General features: G+C 27.7%; 1 protein-coding gene across 1 annotated transcript in view; it reads right to left on the bottom strand.

Moving 5' to 3' along the window:
• Positions 1-20,330, bottom strand: part of LOC142322365 (pikachurin-like) — a 662,400-nt gene extending 642,070 nt beyond the window's left edge. Inside the window, exon 1 of the mRNA XM_075361369.1 lies at positions 20,218-20,330. Coding sequence (XP_075217484.1) covers positions 20,218-20,278 — 61 coding nt within the window. The 5' untranslated portion in view covers positions 20,279-20,330. The remainder of the gene's footprint in view (positions 1-20,217) is intronic.
• Positions 20,331-26,907: the final 6,577 nt, after the last annotated feature.

The raw sequence follows: 26,907 nt of genomic DNA, 5'->3' as shown, positions 1-26,907 counted from the left end.
GTCTAGTATTAAATCCGTAGCAACTATCTTTTACTAGGATTCCTGGCTTAGAACCTTTGACTTCGAAAATCAGCTGTTAAACAAGGGATTTACGGCAAGTCCAGCCGGTGGGCAGAATTTTAAAATGATAAAAATTTAAAAAATAATAATTTCCACTTTTAGCTATATTTTTTATTTAAAAACAATGGTTAAAATTAAAAAAATTAAACAATGTTAATAAATTATTTGATGGTCTATTTTCATTAAACAAAAAACAATAATTAAAATTATTTTCAACGGGATATAAACCCTTGACGATGATCCCTTGCATGTTATAAATTCAATATTTAACTCAAACTTACGTATTTCATAAGTGAGCAGTGCAATTCAGATACCCTACATTTTAAGGATAAATAAAATATTAGATCTAACTTACTAATTATCGATTTAGCATCACCAACACCAGTTAATCAATCTTATTTGAAGATTGAAACCACGTTTGGGCAGAGATATCGTAAGCCGTATCTAGTTAAAATATATATCCTCGTTTATCCAAATGAATTAACTTTTAATCCTTGATAGAGGGCTATCATTAGGCAGTGACCTCACCGCAGCGTTTTTCATTCATTTTAATTATTCGATATCAGATTCACTTTTATTTTATAATTATAGTTCTGAATTAATTTTAACTAAATAAAAAGAAAATAAATTATCTATTATATAATAATACTTTGGTACCATGTTAACAGAAAATAGCAAAACCGAAATTGAAACAATAATAAGAGTAGTAGTAATGGCTAAGGAAGCATTTAACATAACGAAATAGTTAATATATAGAAAATGGAGTAATATTTGAGGAACAGTCAAATGGAGTAATTTGAGAAAATGGAGTAATATTTGAGGAACAGAGTAATTTTTGAGGAAAAGTGTTACGTTTGTACTTTTATTTAGATATGAAACATGGTCCGTAAGAGAAAAGAAATAAAAATATGGTGTCATCTGAAATATGGTTATGGAAAAGAATGAAAAGATTAAATGGACAGTTAAAGCACTAAATAAATAAGTAATAAGGATATTTAACTAAAAGAAAAACCAGGAAAGAGTAAAAATTAAAAGCGAAATAAAAGAAAATGGCATGTTAAACATGAATAGGGAATAGAGGAAAATAGAGATGAACATGATGTAAGACACCTGGTCGGAGAAAATAATCATATGATGATGAAAATTACCTAAAATAAGTTACAGTTGTTATGGAATGACATAAATTTATTTGTTGTAAATACAAAAAACTAACAACACAGTTGTAGGACTTTCCCATCACGCGGATTTTTTCTGATGCAAGGCTAACACACACACAACTTAAGTTATAATACTTATCATTTTATTTAAACGCAATAGTTTTTGTTTATTTAATTCAATGACTAACTAAAGTGCGCGCGCAAATTCTGCTTCATTAGCGCGGGTGTGTGGTATTGGCGGCCACTTTAAATATTATTTATTCATTTAATTCTACCGGTCGCCTGTGACGTAACATAGCAGACGACTACAGCAGCTGCACGTCAGTGTTACACCAGCGCACCTTATGGTAAGAGGGAGTACTAATGATGCACTATACTGACTTAGCCACTACTTTATTTAGAGAATTTTTTGAGGTGGGGGATGCGATTGCAAAAAAAAAATTGCAAATATTATTTTTTAATTGTTAACAAATTTGCTTAAGAAAAATAAGACCTTAATTAGGCGAAATCTCGAGGTACTGAGAGAGACCTTACTCTACAGCCTCACCCCTTTGACCTTTTAAGTTGAAAATTTAATGGCTTCAATGCCCCATATATAGAGAAGTTTCTGACCAAGTTTGGTGAAATTCTATCGAGTAGTTCTGAAGATATAAGATGATTTAGGATGTGACATCAAACAAACATACGAGCATCCGGAAAATTTCCATCCAGATTCCTTAGGTGTCAAAACGTAAAGATCCGGTGAAAACCGCATACATGCCCAAATTGGACCGATTACAATACTTTCCCTTCTAAAGCTATAGCTCTGCTATAGTGTTACACAGGAAAGTAAAAATATGAATTTTGGAAAAATTTATATAAATCTGTTGACTGTAATAGGGTGGAATATTTGTATAAAAATTATTTTTATAATGAATTTATTATACTTTTTTTTTATCAACCTCCAATACCACAATGAATTTTAATGGTCAGTTAAAACCGTTAAAGAGAAGTAAAAATATACGACCATAAATTTATCCCATACGATCATACTATACGATTTTACACTATAACTTTAATAAATCATTTTATAAAAATTAAATTATACTTATTAAATGGATAACATTCCGTTTTATATATTTTATTAAGCTAATATTTCCTACAATCTATATCTATCTCTCTAATTTCTATCTCAGCCGACTTTCATGGGTGAGTATCTCTGTATTTCATGCGGAGGTCCCGGGTTCGAATCCCGGTTAGACAAGGCAGAATTTTATACGCTACCGATTTCAACAGGCTAATTTTCATTGCTGTTGATGCTCGTTCTTTCATAATCAAAAAATATCCTATTATACGCATAATTTATTCTCTGGATGAATTAATAAAATAAATTTGAAAATTTTGAAATCAGGATTTATATTATCAAGTAAATTTAGGCATAAAAATCATTTAATCATTTTATCCCACTCAAGTTTTTATAAAAAGTTTGTAAAAACTTTATATCCTCACTTTTTTAAAGAATGAGGATATGCACGACGTATTGTTGAAGGAACACAGCTACTTTCTTCAGAAACGTTTTTCGAAAAATTCCGTATGTGACTGTGTTTAATTTACTTTAAAAATGTATATTTATTTTATTACAAATGAACATAATATTTACACAGTGTATATCAATTTGCTTTACACTTTCTTGATTTTAAGAAAGTATTTTGATGAATCAAAATATCACAACTACCAAACTTTATTATTATGAAAAATTTAAAACAAAAATACTCTTTTGTTGATATTATTTATTAATAAATTCTTTCCTGAACAATTATAAATTTGTAATAAATAATTATTCACATAACGATATATCTATTAAAGTATCTATTTACAGCATAAATTTCACTACAAACGAATAATTAATTAATAATATGGTTACGTAGTTAAAATCGATTTAATTTCATGGTGATTAGTTCTGATGTAGTATATAAGATATAAATTGTTATGCAAATATGCAGCCTTTATATATATATATGTGTGTGTGTGTGTGTGTGTGTATAAGAATTATTGATGAATCCCATTGATTTGTACTTAGAATACCGCAATATCTGTTGTTGCACAACACTGGTCAGAGGGATTAGTTTATAAATTGGTCAGTGGAGATCCTGTTATATTATTACATTAATTCGATTTTCAATCACTTCTAATAGAATATTATGTTTATTATTACTACTCCAACATGCAAAAGATCATCATTTGCGTTAAAATAATGTACAATTGTAATAGTACTTAGTCAGAATGGTAAATTTAGTAAATCATTGAAATCAGCATATAATTTTGTTTATATTCAATCAGTTTAGTACCAGTGTATTCATCATTAACCTATTTCAAAAATGTATAGTAAACATTTCTGAATTCGAGTGAAAATACGACATATTTATACAGAGTGTTTTATACTTCATTAATAAAGCATTCATTAGCGGGTATCATATTCAAAAACTTCTTTAAGTATATTACACAAATTTTCTTTCATATAAATACAGATTTATAATTTAACATTTATTCGTTGAAAGATAAAAAAATACTGTAACAAGACCGGTATAACAGAACTGAGTAATGGATTCCCACCAATTAAGAAGAAAGTAATAGAAAATATAATAATGGGAGAAATCCAGGAAGGGGCTAAAAGAAAACCTTTTAGTAAAGGTAACAGGTTTCCTTTAACAATGTTCATTTGTAATACTGCCTACAGACACACCTAAGCAGATGTCGTTCCGTGAGAACAGTTATCCGACCCAGGTTAGGAATGCATGGGAACGAAAGGGCTCGCTCGATCGTTCTCACGCTCAACTGAGGTCTAGTCCTTCAGGTGAAGAAGGTAGGAGTATAAATACTTTGGGAATGAGCAGGTAAAGTCAATTCTGCGAGGTATCGATCGGCGACTCGTTATGATGCCAGTCTCCGGGATATGACTTCTACGAGATATCAGTCTGCGAAGAGATTCAGCGAGAGAATATTCTGCGAGGAGGTCAGTGAAGAAGTAAATTTCTAGTGAATTACGATCGAAACGATTAAGGTGACGTCACCACTAATTCCGATGTGGCCAGTACACGAGACAAGAAATCGTTCGATGAGTTACTGTAAGACCATAAGTGAAAGAGATAATGTACTAAATTTCATTCATAAATTGTTAGGGTACTTTTATTTGTGAGTAGCATAATTATTTGCGGTTAAATAACATTATACTTTTCTTATTTATTATACTATTGTTGTTAATGCATGACTAGTGGTTAAAAGTGTTAAGGCAAGCGGTCACCTAATGTCTTTTGTCAATGGGACTGAATCTTGCTTTCCATTATTTATCTACATGTGAATAAATCCTGACGATTACTTTAAAATCTGTTTTGTAAGTAATCACTGTATGTTATTATTATTAAAGTGTTTTTTGTTTTATATACGGACATCGACTTCTATGGTCATTAGCCCTTGTCACATTCTTTAAAAAAAGATTTGAATCACCATCAGGTTCGTTTATTATTATCTGTCATCAGGTACGATTATTATTTGTTTGCTGTTGCCATTATTGTCATTATTATTATTGATTTGTCTTGTTTTACTTATGTTTTTAAACCAATAAATTGTAATTTTATAAACATTCTTAATTGTCAATCTGTCAATATCCTGATCGAGCCGCGAACACGCGAAAATATAAATTAAAATCCTTTAAACAGAGTGATTCACAAAGAATGCAACAACTTTCATGTGATGTTCTTCTATTGGTGAAAATAGAGAAGAAATTTCAGACAAACTTAGGCTTCTTAAACGTTTTGTTAGCGAGTGTCAGCTGGCAAAAAAAATGTTACGTTTATTCAAAAAATAACTCTGTCCAAATTTTGTTCAACACTCTTATGTGTTTATTATCTATTTTTCCTCCTAATGTGTACGTTGCAATCTGATTAACTAATGAACAGTAAGCAACCACCTCTGGCCCAGTGAAATGAGGATGATATATGTGACACGTAAATGAGGTGTAGTTTTGTACAGATTCAGGCCGGCCATTCTTCAGATGTGTGGTTAATTGAATTCCAACCATCAAAGTATACCGGTATCCACTACCTAATTTTCAAATGCGTAACTAACTTTTAGAATGGTTTGTGCCTCAGAACCTTCCAGTTCGAAAATCAGCTGTTCAACAACTGATTTACGACGAGTTAATCACTAGACCAGCCCGTCATTACCAATTTAACATAATTATTTATAGCTAAACATAAATATTGTGTTTTTCTACCCCTAATCGTTGGTATTTTATCTCAGATTTTCCGAAAAGTATTAAAAATATTGATCTGGGATTTATGTTTTTCAATTTTTTACGATAGCTTTCACATAAAACGACTAAATTTGCCTCTTAATTTGAGTTCCAAAAATTACAGACTAACTTAATTTTACCGAAGGTGCAAAAAGTAAGTCGAAATTTTTGCAAGCCAACATTCTCTAACGAACCATTTACAAAAATCTGTTTATATGAAGTTTCTTCATTGTTTTTACTAGAAAAATATGTCCTTAAAATCTGTTACATTCTTCATAAATCAAAGTGTATAACAACATAAAACTTCAAATTCGTGTCAGCATAATTCTCATGAATTTTAACAGTTAATAGAAAATTTATTTTAACATGAATCAATTCTCATCAGTCATTCAGCAATGACAAATCATAGTGAAAAATGTAACAATGAAGAAAATCAATATTTAGAATCAATATTCTTTGTTGATATGATTTATCATTTTAGAAGATATAAAATTTATGAAATTTCTTCCCTGTTTTTAAAGAAATACGGTAAATTGTTAGGAGAATTGTTACATGTGAGTTAAATATTTCAAAAGTGACTGAATAATAATAATACTGTAACCAACATGAGAAATGACTAATTAATTATTAATTTCGCATTAATGACGATATTCATGAAATAGATGAATTGTATAAAAACTTATAACAATAGTACTGTTGAAAACATTCATATAAGATTGGTGTAACCGACCCGATTTTATGACCGTAACACATGAGCAAAATAGATTTTAACAAGGGGATACTGACAAGGGATCGGACTTCATGTTTGCAGAAAACCAAAACCATGCTATTTGTTTGAAAGGAATGAATTTTTGGAAACAGTTGTACTTTACAATGAGGCTAGGGATAAGTCTAAACATTATGTTTTAGGATGATGTTATATCAGCTGAGATTTAAGCGACAAAGCATAATTTTTATAATAATGATGAAATAGAGTACAATAAGAGTAGAGAAGAGTATAGTAAGTTTAGACAATGGAGTTATTCAGAAACGCGTCAACATATGATAAAAGAATTAAGTACTCAATCACAGTGTTCTTAGCAGAAAATGCAATAATTATTATTATCTTAATAACATGATCAAATAATTAAACTCTAAAATCAACCGGTAAAATAAGTTATCAGTGCTTAGTATTGTAAAAGTCTATTTTATGTATTTTTTAAAGCTATCGATGGTAATCAATAGCTAGATTTATAAATATAAATATAGAGTAAATATTCACAATAATGAAATAAAGAAACTGGTTTACAGAGAAAAGATGTACCTCTCTTCGTATTAACGCTAAAGACCATTGAAAAATTACGCCGAGAGTATGTATTGTATGGTAAACCCACTTTATAATTTAGACGTTGTCTTCTCAGGCTTCTTTTTGTTTAGGCCTCTCAAGAAGTAATTATGTGAGTTAAATTACGCATCAACGAAAATTAGAGTATGCAAAGCTGGCTAGACTCAAAATGATTTGTCTTATTGCTGGTACTAAAAAACTAATAGAGGTGTACTAGAATTATTTAATGGTCTAAGTTGTATTTAAACTTTATTTTAAAAGTAAATAAATTGTTAATTTACTGAAAAAACCATATTAACCAGTTTTTAATATTTTTTTGTCATTACGTAGCTTTCAAAAATCATTATTGAATAATTCGAAAGTAGTTCATTAAAGATAATTTTATTGGTGGTTATTTTTTAAAGTAAAAATAATCAAAAATATAATTTATCAAATTTTTGATAAATCATTAATTGCAATAAATACAGTTTTATATTGCATTTATGTATTAGATTCGAACCGTTTAAGTTGTTTAATTATTAACTTTACCTACTAAAGAAAAAACCTAATAATTAAATGGTACCACAATATACAGACTATATAATCTTTTGGAATAAATAACGTTGATCTACTTGCCTATTGTCATCAACCATTTGATAAATACTAACAGCACGCAGGAATATTGAACTTAAAAGTTACGTAACCGTTTACCTCAGTCTATTAAACTTGAATTTGTTTATTTCGTCTTACTTCCGAGGCTTTGAATTTGAATATATTACTTTGAGAGAAACATCATTTTAAAGATTTTGCGAAAGTAGAAAACTGTTAAAACAGTTAATTAATCGTAATCAAAGTCCTTTTATGATTACGTCACTGATATCGAAAATGATTACAAATAACACTTATCATCGATAAAACATCGACTTGTATATTTTTCGAATGAAACAATTATCTAACATTAAAAATGCATATTTTTGTCTTACCTTATTTTCTTTATCGCACTTTCAATGTAGCTTTCTTTAACAATTGTCAGAGAGACAAATGGAATGAGTCAGGTTGTTATGAATAGGTTGAAGGTATTCGTTAATATGTTTTTAAGCAGTCGATATCTCATGTAAACACTAGTGGCTATAATCTTTCAGTATGAACGGCTTTTCTTTGAAATACAACAGGATGAACATAATTATTCAGAGCATTTTAGAGCTTAATAAAAGATGAAGAAAGTAATGTAGTGCGAGTTGATTTCTTTCAAAAATTAGTGTAGCTAGTATTGTTACTGATGACCTTTAATGAACATGCTGGCGCAATGTAACGACAGGGAGGATCGTCAGTTGCACATGGCTACCGTGCCGGAGAAACTAATGTGTGTACTATGGTTTCATGAAAGCGGATCATTCATTATTGTTCGTCGATGTTTTAGTTTCGAGAACGCCCGTGATCCTCCTGATAAAGACTCTATTAAACGTCGGTATCACCAGTTTAAGGATGCAGGAAATTTGGTATAAAAAAAAGTGCTGTCAGAACTCTCGTATCCGAGGAGGTTGTGAATCGAATAAGAGAAACTTTTCAGAGAAGTCGGGTAAATCGATTTGTTTTGCGAGTTTAGAAATCCGAATACCGAAATCGACAGTTCTGAAGGTTCTACACAAGCGCCTAAAACTTCATGCATACAGAATCCAGTTTGAGCAAGCAACTCAAGATAACGATAAATCACGCCGTTAAAATTTTGCCATGGACATTCTTGATAAAAGTGAACGAAGATAATTGGTTCGTAGAAAAAATAATCTTTTTTGAAGATGCTACCTTCCATGTTTATGGTCACGTTAACCGTTATATTTTCGAATTTAGGACAGTGAGAATCCTCATGCCGTTCGACAAACACAACGTGATAGCCCGAAAATTAACGTTTGGTGTGCGCTGTCTGATTATGTAATGATGTCCAACAAGATAACGCATTATCATCAACAAAATGGGATAGACCAATTTCTTAACCATCCTTTTGATGTTACTCTACTGCATTTCTTTCATTGGGGGTTTGTCAAAGACAAAGTATACGCGACAAAACTTCTGTATATCAATGAACTAAAAAGAAGAATCGAAGGTGTAATTAATGTATTAACTCTAAATATTCTTCGCAATGTATGGCATGAAACCGAATATCATCTAGACACTTTACGCATCACAAAAGTTGCTTACGTGGAACTTGTTTAAAGTTAACAACAAACCTGTTTGAAATTCCCTGTTCATTAATAAAACATTTCATTTTAATAACACCTGAAATGCTCTGATTAATTTATGATCACTGTAGTATACATCGGTTCATAAATAAAACTATTTAAAATATAATGGAAATACATAAATTTTTTCGTAGAAAAAGCATTATTTCATAGATAAAAGCATAAAATCAATGCTTTTCAATATACCAGTTTATTTACATTTTAATTCTTTGTAAGGCTTTCTACCTTAAAATTTTGAGGGAGAGTTTAAAGAGAATTTGGATAAAATATTATTCATCAATCTTCATAAAATTTAACGTTTAATTTTTAAAAATAAAAGTATATCTCAAACTCACATTTGAAAAATTTGACATAAGCTATGTACTTTGTAATTCGGTATGGTTTCAGTACATTTGCATCAGTATGAATCGCTATCAAAGTATAAATAAAAATATATTTTTATACCCCTTAGAAATGACATACGGCTAATTATTTGATATAAAAAATTTGTTTAATTAAAATATTTAAAGTCAATTTATAATATTTTAAATGCTGAATTACATAAAGATTAAAGTAATTTATATGTGCATCTATACAAAGGAAAATATTTAATTTAAGTTCATAATAACTTCTACATTTAATAAATATTTACACTTCAATTTAATACAGCATTAATACTACGCGCGCGCGCGTGTGTGTGTGTGTGTGTGTGTGTGTGTGTGTGTGTGTGTTTAAGGTAGATTAAAGGGACTGACATAATTTGCTTTTAGTAGTAATACTCGTTATTGACTATGTATAATTCTCTACCATATAAGCCAATTTATTGTCCGTGTATCTGCTTCATAAGTGTCTGAATTGAATACAGTTCAGTAAATGTAGTAACAATATTGTATATCAATATCATTTGATATTTAGCTTAATAGATTATATTTGTTAATGTCTGCGCAATATTTAATGAAATCAAAGACAATAGCCTTTGTAGAACGAAATCAATTTAAAGGTAAACCAGAATGTTATCAGTGATATACCATCATCAAAAGACCATTACTCATATATATATATATATATATATATATATATATATATATATATATATAGCATGAAAAATAAATATTTGCTTATTAAAAAAAAAAGTTAAAATTAAAAAAATCAGTTACTCATTTAAAATGTATATTTTTGTCAAAAATGACCGGCTTTGTAACATTTATAAGTGTTATCATGTATAGTTGCAGTAGTTATAATCTGTTATTATTTATTATTATCATTGATTTATCTTTATATTTTATTTTTTAATTTTTTTTATCATTCATTTGCTCATTTCTTTATTTTCATAAATTTATAAAATAACATTTTATGTTAAAAGCAATACATATGCGTATTGCTTTTGTCAAATTAATTCCCTTTCTCATATTTAAACTGATTTTCAAAATCGATAGTTTACATAAAATAATTTAAGAAAAAAAATTAGTAGTCGTAGAAAGGTTTTTATTATATATATATATATATATATTATAATTTATATATATATGATTTAATAAAAGTATGAAGTATCATTTTAAAATGTATCACATTTATTAAAAATTTAAATAAAAAAATTGAAATACGTGCAGTAGTAAGTGAGAAAAGGGACGCGAATGGCAGAAAGAGAAGATAGAAAAATTAAATAAAAGATATGAGAAAAGTAAGAAAATAAGGAATATAAAAAGAAAATGAATACATGAAAAAATAAATAAATAATCATAAATAATAATTTTTTTTTTTCACTTTTATGAATTTAAATCTACTATCTAGTAAAGAAAGAAAACAAAACATATCAAAACACTGTAGCAGAGATTAATGTTATAAAAAAAATTGTGAAATAAGCAGTTGCAAAAAAGTATTGGCTTTTATGAATTAATCTAGTAATTGCTAGCGACTGCAGTTTAATTATTATAATTTTTAAATGAAGTTTAAATAAAATAATAAGTACACGGTTATATACGTTTTTGTTTTTTTTATTTAATGTCAATTATTTAAAGGTAAATTTTTATGAAACTATTTTAAAATAAAGAAATAATTAACCATTACTTTTGATTCATACAATAAGATACAAGAAATAAAACATAAAATACATAAAATAACAAAATAACATACTTTACTATATCAAATTTAATGTTTGGCAAAAAGTTCACTTTTTTTTTAATATGAACGTAATATTAAAAATTGCATTACTATTGCTATTTTTCCTTAAAACTATTTTTCTCTTTCTTTTTAAATATAAACATTAATTTTAAATATATTTAGTAATATTTTACAAAATACAATAACAAATTTTGAAAAAATTTAATAGTTTTGATGCCAAATAAAATAGACAAATGTTAATGAATTTTTTATCAAAATAATATATATTTGTGTGTATATGCTGTACATACCGAGTGTACACAATATAAAGTTCTGGGACGTATTCCCCGAACTTCAGGTACCGATTCAGGATACCGAAATAAGCTAAAATTTCATATCGATATAAGTTCTATTTTGCTTTGTTTTCTTTATGGGCACCATTTTGTGATATTCAACAAAAAAGTTATTTCTCAGTAACGGTTAACCTACTTAAATTAAATTTGACAAATTTAATACTAGTGTCTTATTTTTTTAAATAAAAGATTTTGAAAACATCACCTTCAAGAATTTAAAAATAGCGGTCATTTTAATTTTTTAATCTTCAATATGTTTGTAATATTCAAACAAATCATATTATTATTTGTTTGATCAAATTTCTACTTATTAAAAAATTTATTAAGCATTTTATTTTGGACAAAATGATATCTCATTTGTAAAAATCCGTTGACAAACGATCAAGTTATTCCAGAAAATTAACCCGGCAGTACGCTTGTGCATAATGGAAGTTGATAATTTTGTGCTTGTTTTTATTTCCTGCACTAAACGTAATAAAATTAATAATAAATAATAAAAGTAAATTAATAAAAATTATTAAACAAAATTATCATACAGTAGCAGTTGTGTTTGTTGTGCCACCGCGCACCAATTAAAATATCGAAATTTAAAAAAAATCAGAAAATGGTTTTTACATATTTATCTGAAGACTATTTGCAAGTCCCAATCTAGTCGGAAATGGGGAAAATTTGCAATCATTGTTATATATTGATATTTTTTATTTTTCTTCACCCTTGTCTACCTTGTCACCCGAGTCTAGAAATCGGTTTTTTGATATTTACATGAAAATTACACACACCAATAATCAAATTGACATCTTCATTTGTTACCGAGAAATTAAAAAAAGTAGTAATTTTCATTTTTACTCCATTTTTTAACTCTTTAAACTCGGGATTTCAAAAATTTTTTTCCTAGTGTGCACTTACACGGTAAGAAAAATATATATACAAATTTTTATGAATTTTTCTTCAGTGATTTTTACTGGGCGTTGATGAATGATCACTAAAGACAAGTTGCTTTGTAAGTATATACATACAGTTAGTATCAGGTTTCAAATTCTTCGATACTAGTTTTTATCACACTATTTTTTACAATATATGTTTTTTTTAATTTTTTCATAGCATTGTCAATTGAGGATAGGCTATGTTTTTTTTGTTACAATCTCTTTTCTTTTTTTTTTTTAGTATTTATTTATTTAAATATGATTTTGTTTTTTTTTGTGTGTTTATTTTTTTTAAATTCTTTTTCTATGAGTTTAATTTTTTTGATTGAATTTCTTGTTTTTTTATGTGTTTTGTTTTTTTAATTAGAGGTTGTGTCATTAAATAAGCAGTAGTTTAATTCAGATATTTATCTCTCTGCTAATCTAAAAACAGTAGTTAAAAAATAAATTATTTGTATAAAAAATGATCATCATGGCAATAATACAGAAAACGCGATGTTTAAGGATTAACATAATAACGTTCTACTAGTTTCATAAAACTGAATTCAGTAGTTTTTAAGCCAACTCATTCCAAACCCACCAACAATTCTAATGAGTTAAAATACATCTCGCACACGCAAAGCACGTATATATATATATATATATATATATATATATATATATATATAGACCACAGTTGTCACAAAACGTTTTTATGTACAAACATTTTGTGTTTTCTCAACACTTACTTCTCTTCATTTCTGCTCTGGATGTAGAGCGTACTTTGTTTATCTAAAAGCGCCTGATCATCATCACTGAGTTCGTTAGAACTTCGTCGGTAAGAGGCGACGAACTGCTGCAGTTCTAAACGTGACATAACCTAACAGTGAAATGAAAATGGCAAAAAAATAAATAAATATAATAAAATAAACGTGAAACCTGAAATTTCAGTTCAATTAGATTTGTAATAAAGAATACTTTCAAAAAATACCATAAATTCGTTAGAAAACGGTGTTTTTTCATTTGATATACCGCGGGACTCAAATATGTCATTTTATACATTTTTTAATGTACCTTTACGAATCGCGCCGCTAGATAACAATGCTTGATAGTACTAGGTAGCGAACAAAAACTTGATAATATAGTTGAAATAATAAAATTTCAAAAAAATATACTATAGCTTTTTTAATAGCAAATGCTGTTATGTAAATGAAAGTTTTTTAAACATTTTTTTTAAATTCCCATCACTTCTTTAAAAAAATAAAAGTATTAGTTTATAAGAGATTAAAAAAGGAATAAATAAAACAGAAATAAATTCGATTGGTAAAATCGTATTTAACGATAAAAATCGAGGATTACACTTGCAAAGTAATAAATGCAATTTACATCACGGATCTTTGATTGGTAAAGCTCATTATTCAAGCTTTATTAAAAATGGAAATATATTGTATGAAGTGAATAATGCAATATCAACAAAAAAAAAAATTGGCCGTGAAATTCAATTTCTTTGTTCTAGAAAGGCAATAAATTTTTATAATAAATCCATAAGATTACAATCAGTAATTCGTAAAAAAAATAAAAGAGTAATTTATCAAAACGCAATGGTATAAAAAAAAAATACAATAAAATTGTAAACCGTAAGGTAAGAGTCTCGCAGATATCATTTCTTCCCCTCAAAAATCAAAAATTTCTATAATATAAATAAAACTGTTTTTAACAAAACCATACTGATACCAAAAAAGGTATGAAAAAAAAAATACATGTTAAATATATGTAATAGACAATAGGTATACAAAAATAAATAATAAACAATGTTTAAGCGTTCCGTATAATAAGAAAAAAAAAATGTTACAAAACTCTTACCGGCCCGATTTCATTTATTAAACGAATAATACATATCACATTTACAATTCTTATGATTATTCATTATTTAAATACATGTATTTTTTTTTAAAGAAAATTTTAAATTAATAATAAATTTTGGTAATAGAAGTGTAGTGTCTTATCTTTTTTGATATCAGTATCGTTTTGTTAAAAATAGTTTTATTTATATTATAGAAATTTTTGTTTTTTGAGGGGAAGAAATGATATCTGCGAGACTCTTACCGTACGGTTTACAGTTTTATTGTTCATATATACATGGCGATTTTGCATTACACATTTCTCCGACGCAGGTCTCATATATATATATATATATATATATATATATATATATATATTTATTTATTTATTCGATCGACTTAGATTAAACATTCATACCAAAATGAAACAGTTAACACTATTTCATATTAAACATTTGTTTAAAAATAAACTGCTTTTTTTATAAATATACTACAGTTATATAGTATGTAGATTTAGAGCATGAAGTATACTACAGTTATGTAGTGTTGTATGAAGTATACTACAGTTATGTAGTGTTACGTAGTATGTACAGTTATGTTACGTAGTATAATACCACATAACATTGTTAAGTATATACTACTCTTATTATTACTTAACTACTTGTTTGTACGTATATAATCATAAGAAAAACGATTTCAGAACGTTTACACAATGAAAGAAAATGTTGGTAAAGAGAAAATAAGTGTTAAGGGGAAAGAATGATTGACGGGGGAAAACAAACCACTGCGTTGGTCTAGTGGTTAACGCGTCTTTCCAAATCAGCTGATTTGGAAGTCGAGAGTTACAGCGTTCAAGTCCTAGTAAAGCCAGTTATTTTTACACGGATTTGAATACTAAATCGTCGATACCGGTGTTCTTTGATGGTTGGGTTTCAATTAACCACACATCTCAGGAATGGTCGAACTGAGAATGTACAAGACTACACTTCATTTACACTCATACATATCATCTCCATTCATCCTCTGAAGAATTATCTAAACTGTAGTTACCGGAGGCTAAACAGGAAAAAAAAGAAGAAGAAGACGGGTGAAAAAAAATGTAATGCATAAAAATCATTCTTTTCTCCTTAACCTAAGATAGGATCACCGTTAGGTATTGCTTCAACGATTGAGATAAAATGACAATTTTGTAGCGTGTGAAAATGCTACGGCTGCCCTGGATTCGAACCCATGCATAACAACACCTGCGCCATTTTCATACAATCGAATTCACTGCTATTTTTATAATCTAGTGTGTCTATGTGTGTATGTATGTATGTATGAGTGTGTGTGTGTGTGTGTGTGTGTGTTGTGTTCGCGCCCGCATGCGTGCCGCTTGTATATATTTATATACTTTCATACGCATACTTATGTACAGTACGCATTATTTTTTACAGTTTGCATAGTACGTCGTGGGATCAGAACATTCATACCATGAAAAAATATTTTTTATTTTCTAACTACGAGTAAATATTGTTTAAAAATTCAAAAAGATTTCATTAAACTTTATTCGAACACTTTCTGAACAAAAATAATGTAATCACTTTATGTAGATTTTTTGGTATAATTTGTTTATAACACGAAACAATGTAATGTAATTTGTGTACAAAGTTATAATTTTATTTATAGTGAAATAATTATTTTCGTTTAAAAAGAAAAATCAAATGTTTTATAATTTGATCCTCTTCATCACTTTCTGTGGAAAAAATGTTTTCATGTAGGAGCAATGTTGGGAATAAAACTGTAAAAATACATATTCAAATCAACACACAAACAAACACACATACACACACACACGCGCGCGCGCGCGCGCGATTCTGAAAGCCGATTGATTTTTTAGCCTTCAATATACATCCCATATATGAATGATAATTTCTTTATACTGTATTTAACAGTTGATTTTTACCATTTCCGATTATTATCTGTAAACTTTATGGAAAAAATTATTGTTACATACGATTTGCTTTCATAGTACCTGTGATGGTAATATTTTATCGTGAAATAGTGTTTTATTATAATTACTGAATAAACTTAAAAAAGACAAGTCGTTATATGATTTTAGAATTTTACGCTTTTTTACGCAAATTTACCATTTAAAACAAATAAATAAAGGAAAGAAGTCTAAAATGAAATATCTAGACTTTCGATTTCTGTAAATCGTGCATATAAATTTCGATAAATCGGAATAAAACTTTAATATTATTTTCATAACAGTTGATTGTCAGTAGTTAAAATAAGTCACCGTTAAAAGAAAACGTCTTGTCTCTGAAAAGAATTATCTAAAAGTTTATACGCATAACTATAAAATTCATAATTAATCAATAATCCCTGATGATAGTGGAATAATCCGAAAACGATTGGATAGTCAAAACTCACAAATGTTGTAAGTAGATGCTTTATTTAAATATTTTTAAATTATTTTTCACAAAATATTTTTAAAAATTCTTTTTTTTACGCGTTCCGTCATTTTTCCAAACAATAAGAATATTTTCATAAAGATCTTTTACTAGAATAAAAAAAACGCTGACAACACAGTTCTAGGACTTTCCCGCCACGCGGCTTTTTTCTGATGCACACACAACTTAATTTAAAATATTTATAATTTTATTTAAGTATAATATTTTTTGTTTATTTAATTCAATGATTCTAACTAAAGTGCGCGCGCATACCGTATTTCATTCGCGCAGGTGTGGCGGTACTAGCGGCCATTTTAATTACTTTTTTACGCTTTAAATATTATTAATTATCCGTCGCGGCCTCCCCCACGCGATTCTTAAATTTTAACATATTTATTGAATGTTTTGGAGTGATGCTTTTGCTTATTATGTTGCTATGTTTAAAAGATGATGTCAGAAATAGATAATAGAATTCCTTCCGGAGATATATTAGATATTCCAGGGTAACGAAAAGGGGAACCAAAAGAGGGGCACTTCTACTACAGGAGCGTATATCAACTTATCAGAGCTTCTATATTAAGAACGAGGGAAACGTTGGACGAAAGAGAGCTTTTCAGGCTTCAATTGTTATTTATCAGCTAAAACTTAAGGATAACAAACACAGCGGGAGTCCATGCTAGAGGGTAAAGTTGCAACGGCTAGATATAACTTTACCGTCTAACATCAAAGCTTAGACGGTAAAGATTCTTTCTCAGAAAAAATGTTGTATTACTGAAAGCATTATCTTAGTAAAATGTATTAATATTCTGAATAGACTCCATTTTGAGTACCTGATTGCTGCATATCATAATATTATATTACATATAAATTTTGTACATTAATTTCTTTAAACTTTAAAAACTGACGAACGTTTTACATATACAACCATTTTCTATATAATTGATTTTTTTTTAAATAGGAATTTTCTTTTGGCAAATAAATTGTATTTTTTTCCATTTAAATTATTCAAAAATTTCTGTAATGGTTTATACTAATATCATTTTTGGATAAAAAAATTGTTCCATTTGCCGATTTAGCATTGAAATAAAAATAACAAAACAAAATTCAAATCGAGATATCTAATCCTTCGAACGTCGATTGGGTTGCTAGCGTTATCTCATCCTACAGCTTATTTACGAATGATTTTTTTTTTTTAATTTCCCAGGGTAGTTGTATTTACCACAATATATAATTCTCTAAAAATTCTGATGTTTAATATTTTTATTTTTGTACATTTGTTAAAATACAATGGTCTACACACGGTTACGTTTACGAAATAATATTCTCCAATTTTACCTAAAATACAATAAATTTAATTTTACTGGGAGAAAAAAAATAGTAAACTTTGTTTAGTTTAATATTTTATTGGTTTCTTTTTTAAGTTGACAGTCTCCAGGAAAATTTTAAACTGAAATAAAAAAATCAAATAAATTACGTATTTTAATTTCTAACTCTCTTCTTTATTTTTTAATTCTTGATTCCAAATCCCAACTGGCTGTTTTGTGTTGTTGTTTAGCTTTGAACCATGCTTATGAATGGTAGTTTCTTAAAATGTTTTTTTAAGTTGATTTTAGAGTGATATACATAAATGTTCACAGAGTCAGAATTGTAAGTATTATAAATAATCTTTTTATAACCGTTGTCCCCCAGAATTTCAAATAAATTTTAATTTGTTTCACTCTTCACTTGCTTGTAGAAAAGTGTTCAGCTCAAGTTATAATACTGGAGTAAGGATAAAAACATGAATTTTTATCTAATTAACTAGACTTTATTTCGAATAACTGATTGTTGCATAGCAGAATATTATATTATATTTAAATCATGCACATTAATTTTTTTAAATTCTACTAATTGATTAAACTTTAACACAGTCAAACATTGTCTAAATTTGTTTTAAATAGAAATTTGATCTGGTAACTGAAACTGTACAGTATGCATACGTAACTTTTTTTAATTTTTCTTCTATATTAAATTATTCTATCTATCTTAAAGACGAGTATATTTTTCATGCAAATTTATTATTGAAATAAAATTTAACGAAAATAAAATGAAATCACTTCATGTCAAGTTAACTGAATGTCACTTGATGGAAAGATGGAATTATCTATTACTAAATCACAATTTATAAATGACAGTTTATTAAAATTCTATTGGCTAGTTGAATTTTTTAATAGAATATCAATAACTAAAAATTTTATTGAATGATTTGTTTAGAAGTTTGGTAAAGATAAAAACTGGCTGAACAGATAGTCGAGTCGGATGGTAGCAAATATTTGATGACATCTTGATAAAATTCTTTTTCCACGAAAATTACAGAAATCAGTTTTTACTAGTTCCTAATTATTTTCTAATGTTTTATACAAAAAAAAAAACTGTATTCTGTTTTTCATATACCCATACTGTTGAATAATGAGGAAGAGGGTTTTTGTTTGTTCGGGATGAACAAAAAATTACCCGATCTTTGGCAATTAAATTTTTACCCATGTTTCTTAGCATAACTTAGAAGCTATACTATATACTAGAAGCTTACTAGCATAATAGAAGCTTTGACTATATTACATCTCGGAAAAAAAAATATACATTTAGTAGTAGAAGCCGGTTGAAGCACAAACTTTAATGAATTGAATTAATGAACTGTGAACACACAGTAGTTGAATTGAATGATTCGAAACTATCGAATGAATTATATTACATAATAATAGAATTAAATTTATATTAATTAAAGTAACGACTATTCTATTATGTAAAGAGGAAGAGGTTTTTGTTTATTTGGGATAAACAAAAAACTAATAGTGGCAAACATCTTACAAACATGACGTTATTGTCTTGCTGACGTACGAATTAATTTTATTCTTGACGACCGACTATTATAAACATAACAGTTTAATTTTAAAATCGATTATTGATTTGAATTTTAATCAACATCCCTGAAAATCCCTGAAGATGGAGTAACAGATCCGAAAGTACTAGGATTTACACTTTTTAAACTGTTGGTAAGTGGAAATTTAAGTTACACAAACAAAAAATTACCCAATCTTTGGCAACAAAATTTTTACCCATTTTCCTGGCATAACTGAGAGGATTTTTGGATACACTCGTATTTCATTTCGAAAAATCTCTAAAATATACACATTAAAATATATATATATACATTAAATATAAATTAAAAATTTCAATATAAATTAAAAATACAAAATTTAATCATTAGTTCATAATAATTATTTGTCATTGGTACATAATCATAGCTCATATAATTATTAGTTCATAAAAATAAGAGTAATACTGGTGTTTTAATTATGTTACACAATTATATTATTATATGTCTTTGCATAAATACAAAATTACAGAAAACATGTACACATAATTAAAATAATAAATAAAAAATACATATAAAAATAAATAATAAAAATAATAACCCCTTATATATCAGCAAAAACAAATAGTAGAAATAAATTATTACGCTTATATCATAAAGAATAAAAAAATAAATGTAACAATATATAGGTGTGAATATAAAAAATAACAGTTGAAGGTTACTCACCGAGGCAACTATAGCCATTATGATGTAACACATGCCCTTCTTTGCAATCACATTCGAACATACCATCATGGAGTTCATAGCACAGTTGCTCACAGGGGCTGTCGTGACCGCAACGACCTGTAACACAAGGAGTACCTTATTTCCATTTTATTCTTAACTCCATCCAACTCAATATGTACCTTTACAACGGTAAAGCTCCGTTGTGAATACATCAAATATGTAAAGCTCAACTTCATTCAACCAATCCATATGAAAATTATATACATCGATGATTTTTCACATAGTAATGGGAAAAAGAGACTTATGGTTAAATAAAACCACTACTTTTGCGTTTTATTCCTGTTTTTATATTTTCAAATCCAATTTTTTTAAATTAATTTTTCACTACATATATGAATAATATTATTAAATATTTTTTAAAAGAGGTTTTATAAACGATTGCGAAGAATACTGTGTTCGAAAAAAACAAAAAAAAATATAAAAAACTTTCTAAATTTATCATTTTCCCTTTTTCTTTATATCAATAATTTACCCATCATTACTGTTTATTTTTATTATCAGCTATTGTTGAAATATATGTCATATTTGTATTGTTGTTTCAATAATTATTTTCTATTGATTTCTATTTTCTTTTGTTAATGATGCTTGCGAAATATGACAAAAAGTTATTTCGTATAAGAAAAACTATAATTAAAAAAAATAGTTGTTTTTATCGAATGAAATTGTTTTGTGTAAAAAAATGTACTTATTCGTAGTTACTAAATAATATTTTCAATGAAAATTAGGTTACTTATGTATTAAACGCAAGAATTTTCTTCAATAATATTTTCTTTATTATAAATTTAAAAAAAAGAATTTTTCTACAACAAAAATCAAATCTTACGTGGACACAACAAGACTTCCTTTTACGCCTAATAAATTACACATTTTTAAAAGTACGAGAACATAAAATTTTATTTCATTAATAAATTCTGATTTTTTAAATTTTTTTTAATGTTATTATTGAATTCATTTTTTATTATAAAAATGTTTTTAAAATCAGAGTTTAATAATTATTAATATAATAATTGAATATATTTAAATTAAAAAAGAAAAAGGAAATGAAGTTGGATTCAAACCGATGTGCCTTCCCCTTGTAAGATCCATATATTTAATTAATTAGAATTTTATTTAGCTGTAAGTCTTGAACCAATGAAAATAAGTACCACTTACGGTATATCGTCGAAAAGCTCTCAATTATGGCTTATTACTGCATTTAAGAAGAAGTCCATAATCCAATTTTTTTGGATTTTCGGCCATTTTTCATACTTTTGGTCCACTCGATTGCAATTAAAAGGGGAGGTGCACAATTAGATATTACAACAGTGCTAAATCTAAAATTTCAACATCCTACGGCTAATCGTTTTTGAGTTATGCGAGATACGTACATACAGACGTCACGCCGAAACTAGTCAAATTAAATTCAGGGATGGTCAGAATGGATATTTCCTTTGAAATCTGAAAACTGAAATTTTTCGCAATTACATTACTTCCTTGTACTACAGTCAAAACGCTTTCTTTTTCGTAAATTATTTTAATGTACACATAATATAAACAAAGGTATTTTCGTTTACTTTTACGTTTACCCGATCTGGGGATACGTTGGATCAATAACTTTTTTGTGTTCTATGTATTTCATTTAGCCAGTACTGTTTCGTTCCGATCCTACTTTTCGGAGAATTGGATCTTACTTTAGTTTTGGTGTTATGGTTTTGGCGGTTTTGTGCATGAGCATATTTCTGTGATTTGGGGAGCCATTGATTTTTTCTGTTTGTAACCAATCTTAAACCAAATTTCTTCTTTCTTTTTCTGTTTAGCCTGAAACCATCGTACGGCATTACTTCAGAGGATGAATAAGGATGATATGTGTGAATGTAAATGAAATGTAATCTTGTACAGTTTCAGGTCGACCATTCCTGAGATGTGTGGTTAATTGAAGCCCAATCATCAAAGAACACCGGAATCCCCGATCTAGTATTCAAATCCGTATAAAAAAACGACAGTAAAGGCAAGGTTTTACTGCCTAGTAAAAGCAGTTGCTCTTACTAGGATTTGGACCTTAGAACTTTCGACTTCGAGATCAGCTGATTTGCGATGATGAGTTCAACAGTAGGTGAGTTGATTAAACCAATCTGGTTCAACTAAACAATATATTTTATTTTCAATTTTTTTATTTTTTACTCATTTTACTAAAATCTTATTTCATTCTAGCAAAGAAAATATACTAATTTAATATTTAAAAAAATCAAATTTTTGTCTTTCAAATTTCAGAGCACCTTATTTCATAAACTGAAATTAGAAAAAAATAAAAAAAATACATGGTAATTGAAAATATTAACGTTAAGAGATTACATAGAATCCTTTATTCTCTAGTAATTAATGATAAAAAATAAAGGAAAATTAATCGGTAACTTTCAAGTATTTTCTTTATACTTAACGTAGATCCGTTTGAAATAAAACATTTACAAATTTTCATACACGTCACTCAAACTATAACAAAAGAAAAATATTATTTAAGATTGATAAAATCTAAAAATATATCAAATATAAATATCAAGAAAATATTATTTAGTATTACTGTTTGGAGTTTTAATTTTTTCAAATTGTGAAATATTTTATTCAAAAATTTGAATAAAACCAACAATTTTATCCAGAGGTTTAATTAGTTTTTATTTAAATGTAATCGTCTATTAATTCCTCTTAAATGTAAAAAGGTTTATGACTGTAACGGATTCCTTAATAATGTGTAGTTTTTAAAAAAAAAATTCCAAACAACATGTATATATTCCTAGATCTGATAGGTTATTACCATCTCCAGTGCAATAATATGATTTAAAATAATGAACTGAAAAACAGGAATATGATCGTCTTTATAAAAAGAGTCAGAAATGCACCAAATTTTTATATTACGGAAAAGGAGTATAATAGACACAATATTATATATAACTGGAGAGGGGAAGCCGTTCTAGTATTTATTTAGTACCTTTAATGAATTTGGAAACGTAGATAAATCGAGGAAATTCTTTCAGCTGTATCCTTACTGTATTACTTCCCTCTTCCTACAACTAGGATTTTCTGAAAAAAATAATAGGGTATTTCTTTGAAATAGATAAACATCAGGAAGATATAGCTATATTAATATTTAAATTTACTATTTTCATCTCATTTTCGCCGTATTGCCTTCTGTATTTATAGAAGATAATCTTAGATAAGCAAAAGATACTCGTACAAAAGATGCCATATATGAGAAGAATAAAGAAAAAGCTAACACTTTTAGAATTAGATATCTATTTATAAGGAATAAATTGTGTGTGAAAATTGTAGAGGAAATATATATATAGTTTAGCTACGGTGATTTATACATTTGAGCAATGTGAATGATACAGGACGCCAAAAAAGTTTGAGAAGAAAGAATAGAAAAAAGGAAACCAAAGAACGGTCTATAGCAAGGTGGCAAATAACCTTGTTGCTAGAAGAGAGGAAAGGATTGACTTACTTGTACGTTAAGGAAAGAGTGAAGAAAAGCTCTTTTGCAAAACTTTTTCAGAGATAAGGAGTAAAGAAAAAATAAAATATATATTTTATTACTTCTTTAATCCGTCTCGCAATATTACAGTAAGGATTCCTTAAGGCTTTAGTATTACAGGTTGGATATTAATCTATTTAATAGCAAATAAAAGTGTACAAATATGATAATCCAAATCAAGTTTTCATGGATTCTTTTCTTATAAAAGAAAACCATATTACAAAAATTAATAGTATTAATAATATTTATTAAATTATAGTTAAATAATAAAAGAAAACAATTCTATTTAAACAACAACAACAACAACAATAATAATAACAAAGAATATCAGAAAAAGAGAAAATCGAAAAAATGTACTCTTGCAACAGAGCTGAAAGAAGTCTGGAAACAAAACTTAATAACAACAGTATCAATTATAATATCAGTCAAAGGCATAACAGCAAAAAACAATTACACGATATCTGAAAAAATTTGCTTGCTCAATACATATTCACACCAACATACAGAAAGCCATGCTACTAAAATAATTGCAATATTCAGGAGGTTCCTACAATAAAAGAACGTGTGACTTGGTACATACCCGCCCATGATCTGAATAACCACTACGGTGATTTTGAGGCTTCTCACTACGGTGAGAAACTTCAAAATGAATTAATACAAATAAATAATTATAAAACATGCTTTAAATGATAAATTCTAATCCCGTCAAATATAAATAAAAGAGTATTTAATATATTCATATGACTGTAATATTTATGTATAGAACGTAATAATAACATTTCATGGATGACTGCACCATATACCGACCAAAGAAGTAACATAATAAACTTCCTGTAATGCTTCAAACCTTCATTGAATTTCATAAGAAATATAGCAACATTATAACATTTCATTGAAATTCAAGAGAAGATTCTTTAAAGTTAATGCAGCAAAGGAATTTACGAAAGGACTTTTTTAACCTTTGACATAAATAATGATCGCCTATTATTTTTTTTAAATATAATTTTTACTCTAATTATTACAATTTACGTTTTCAAAACTGGATAATTATCATGGTATTGTAGATAGGACTAATCAGTATACTATTAGTAGAAATGTCATAGTGAATGCATTCATATAAAAAAAATAACGGAATTAAAAATAAATAAAATGAGAAAAAAATTAAATGCTTTTAAGAAAACTCTTTCATTGACAAAATAACTACTTAAAAACTGAATTAATAACCCTCTTATGCCTATTTTTCCAAAACTTCTACTGGGAGTTACATGGGTTCTTTATTGCTGGATGACCTTACTGATGTCAAAACTAGTAAAGGAAAAGTTAGTATGGAGGTTTATGGTCTGTAAAACAAAGTATCAATCAAACTTAAACTGAGAAGAGATGAAAAATGAGACATATTTAGCAGTATTTTCCATAAAAATAATTATATTAACATCATTACAACTTTTACGTGCAAATATAAAATTAGATTTAATAACATTTATAATTAGCCTAAGTAACTTATTGTAAATTAAACAAACAGATTAACGAACATTCTTGCTAAAACTGTCTAAGGTTATGTAAATTACAATTACAAATCAAAGAGTGATTTTAAAATTAACTGTATTTAATAAACAATAATTATTATTATTTAAGTAAATTATTAGTTGTTACAGCATCATTATTCCAATTCTTAAAATTTATTTGTAATTCTAATGTAATTTGTACTTCGTACAATAAAAAAAAATGTTTTATATATAAAATTATTATTAACCTGTAATTTTCTACTGAAATATATTCCTAGCAAATAATTATTATTTTTTATTATAACGACACAGCGACTTTATAATCTGTTCATAGAACAATAAGAAAATAAGATGTATTTGAATTAACAATAAGTTGCCACAGACCCAGCGGCTTGTGACTTAATGGAATAGATGAGCCCTCCGTACGGCCAGACCATAAAGTCACTTAATTGAAGCAATTGGTTTGCCTAAACCAAGAATATTGTTCGTTAGCACCTTTGAAAAATTACTGATCGTGTTATCTAACAAATTGACCGCCAGATAATTCGGGCACCAATCCAAACGATTTTGATACCGTACGCTAACCAGAGAGATTTCCTGCCGAACGGTTCGCAACTTAAGATTATATATAAGGCTATTACTTATGTACCAGGATATGTTGAGTATTTTCCGCAGTGTTTTTGTTTGGAATCGTTCAAGTATGTCAATGCTGGAATTGCGCGCTGTACTCCATAATTCAAGCTCAAAGTCCAAACAGGCCCCAAAACGGATTTGTAAATAAATAATTTACTATCTGCTGAAAGCCGAGATCTATGTTCTACCAGCCAGTACATGTGTTTAAACTTGAGATCAAAGACATCAAAGAAGACCGATTATATTTAGATGCTGGTTAACAAAGAACGAATTTAACATAAAATGTAACAAATATTAATTACTTTTTAAATAAAAGGCACACAATATATAGAAAACATTAAATATCATAATTTAAATTGTTTGTTAAAAAGACCTCGCTTATATAATTTTTTTTTTTATCTTTATTTTTTATGTTTTTGCTTGATATCGCTACAAAAGCTTGAAGCTTGTGCGTGGGATATGGAAGTGGAATTTTTTAGCGACTAAAAACTGCAATACCTGACCGGGATTCAAACACGGGATCTCCTGAAGAAAGGCTGAGACGTTACCACTTCCCCCACATAAATGCTGAAGATTTACTAGATAAGGATTTATTTGAAAGAAAGATTTCAAGTAAAGTAAATTAAAATGTACAGAAATGTAAACAATTTCCATAGTGTGTGTGTGTGTGCGTGTACATATATATATATATAATTTATTTCTCAAATTTTATTTTACATAATACAGCTTAGAAATACATTACAAACTTACATTACTTATACATTCCATATAAAATACATATGGCACGAGAAATTCGGTATTCCCTGTAGAATGTCCCTTGTTGAGGATTACCATAAAAATTAACATAACAAAAAAAAAACTTTAATTTAACGTAATTAATTTATTTGTGCTATCACCATTCAATATACATTTATTTTCTTACCTCAATAATTTTCTTCAAACATAATTTATTAATCGAACAACTATTTCTCTATATCATCTACTTCA

The sequence above is a fragment of the Lycorma delicatula genome, chromosome 3 (assembly GCF_047948215.1).
Source record: "Lycorma delicatula isolate Av1 chromosome 3, ASM4794821v1, whole genome shotgun sequence".
In the NCBI taxonomy this organism is placed as follows: Eukaryota; Metazoa; Arthropoda; class Insecta; order Hemiptera; family Fulgoridae; genus Lycorma; species Lycorma delicatula.
The sequence above is the reverse complement of the archived record's forward strand: the minus strand, read 5'-3'. Positions and strand labels throughout refer to the sequence as shown.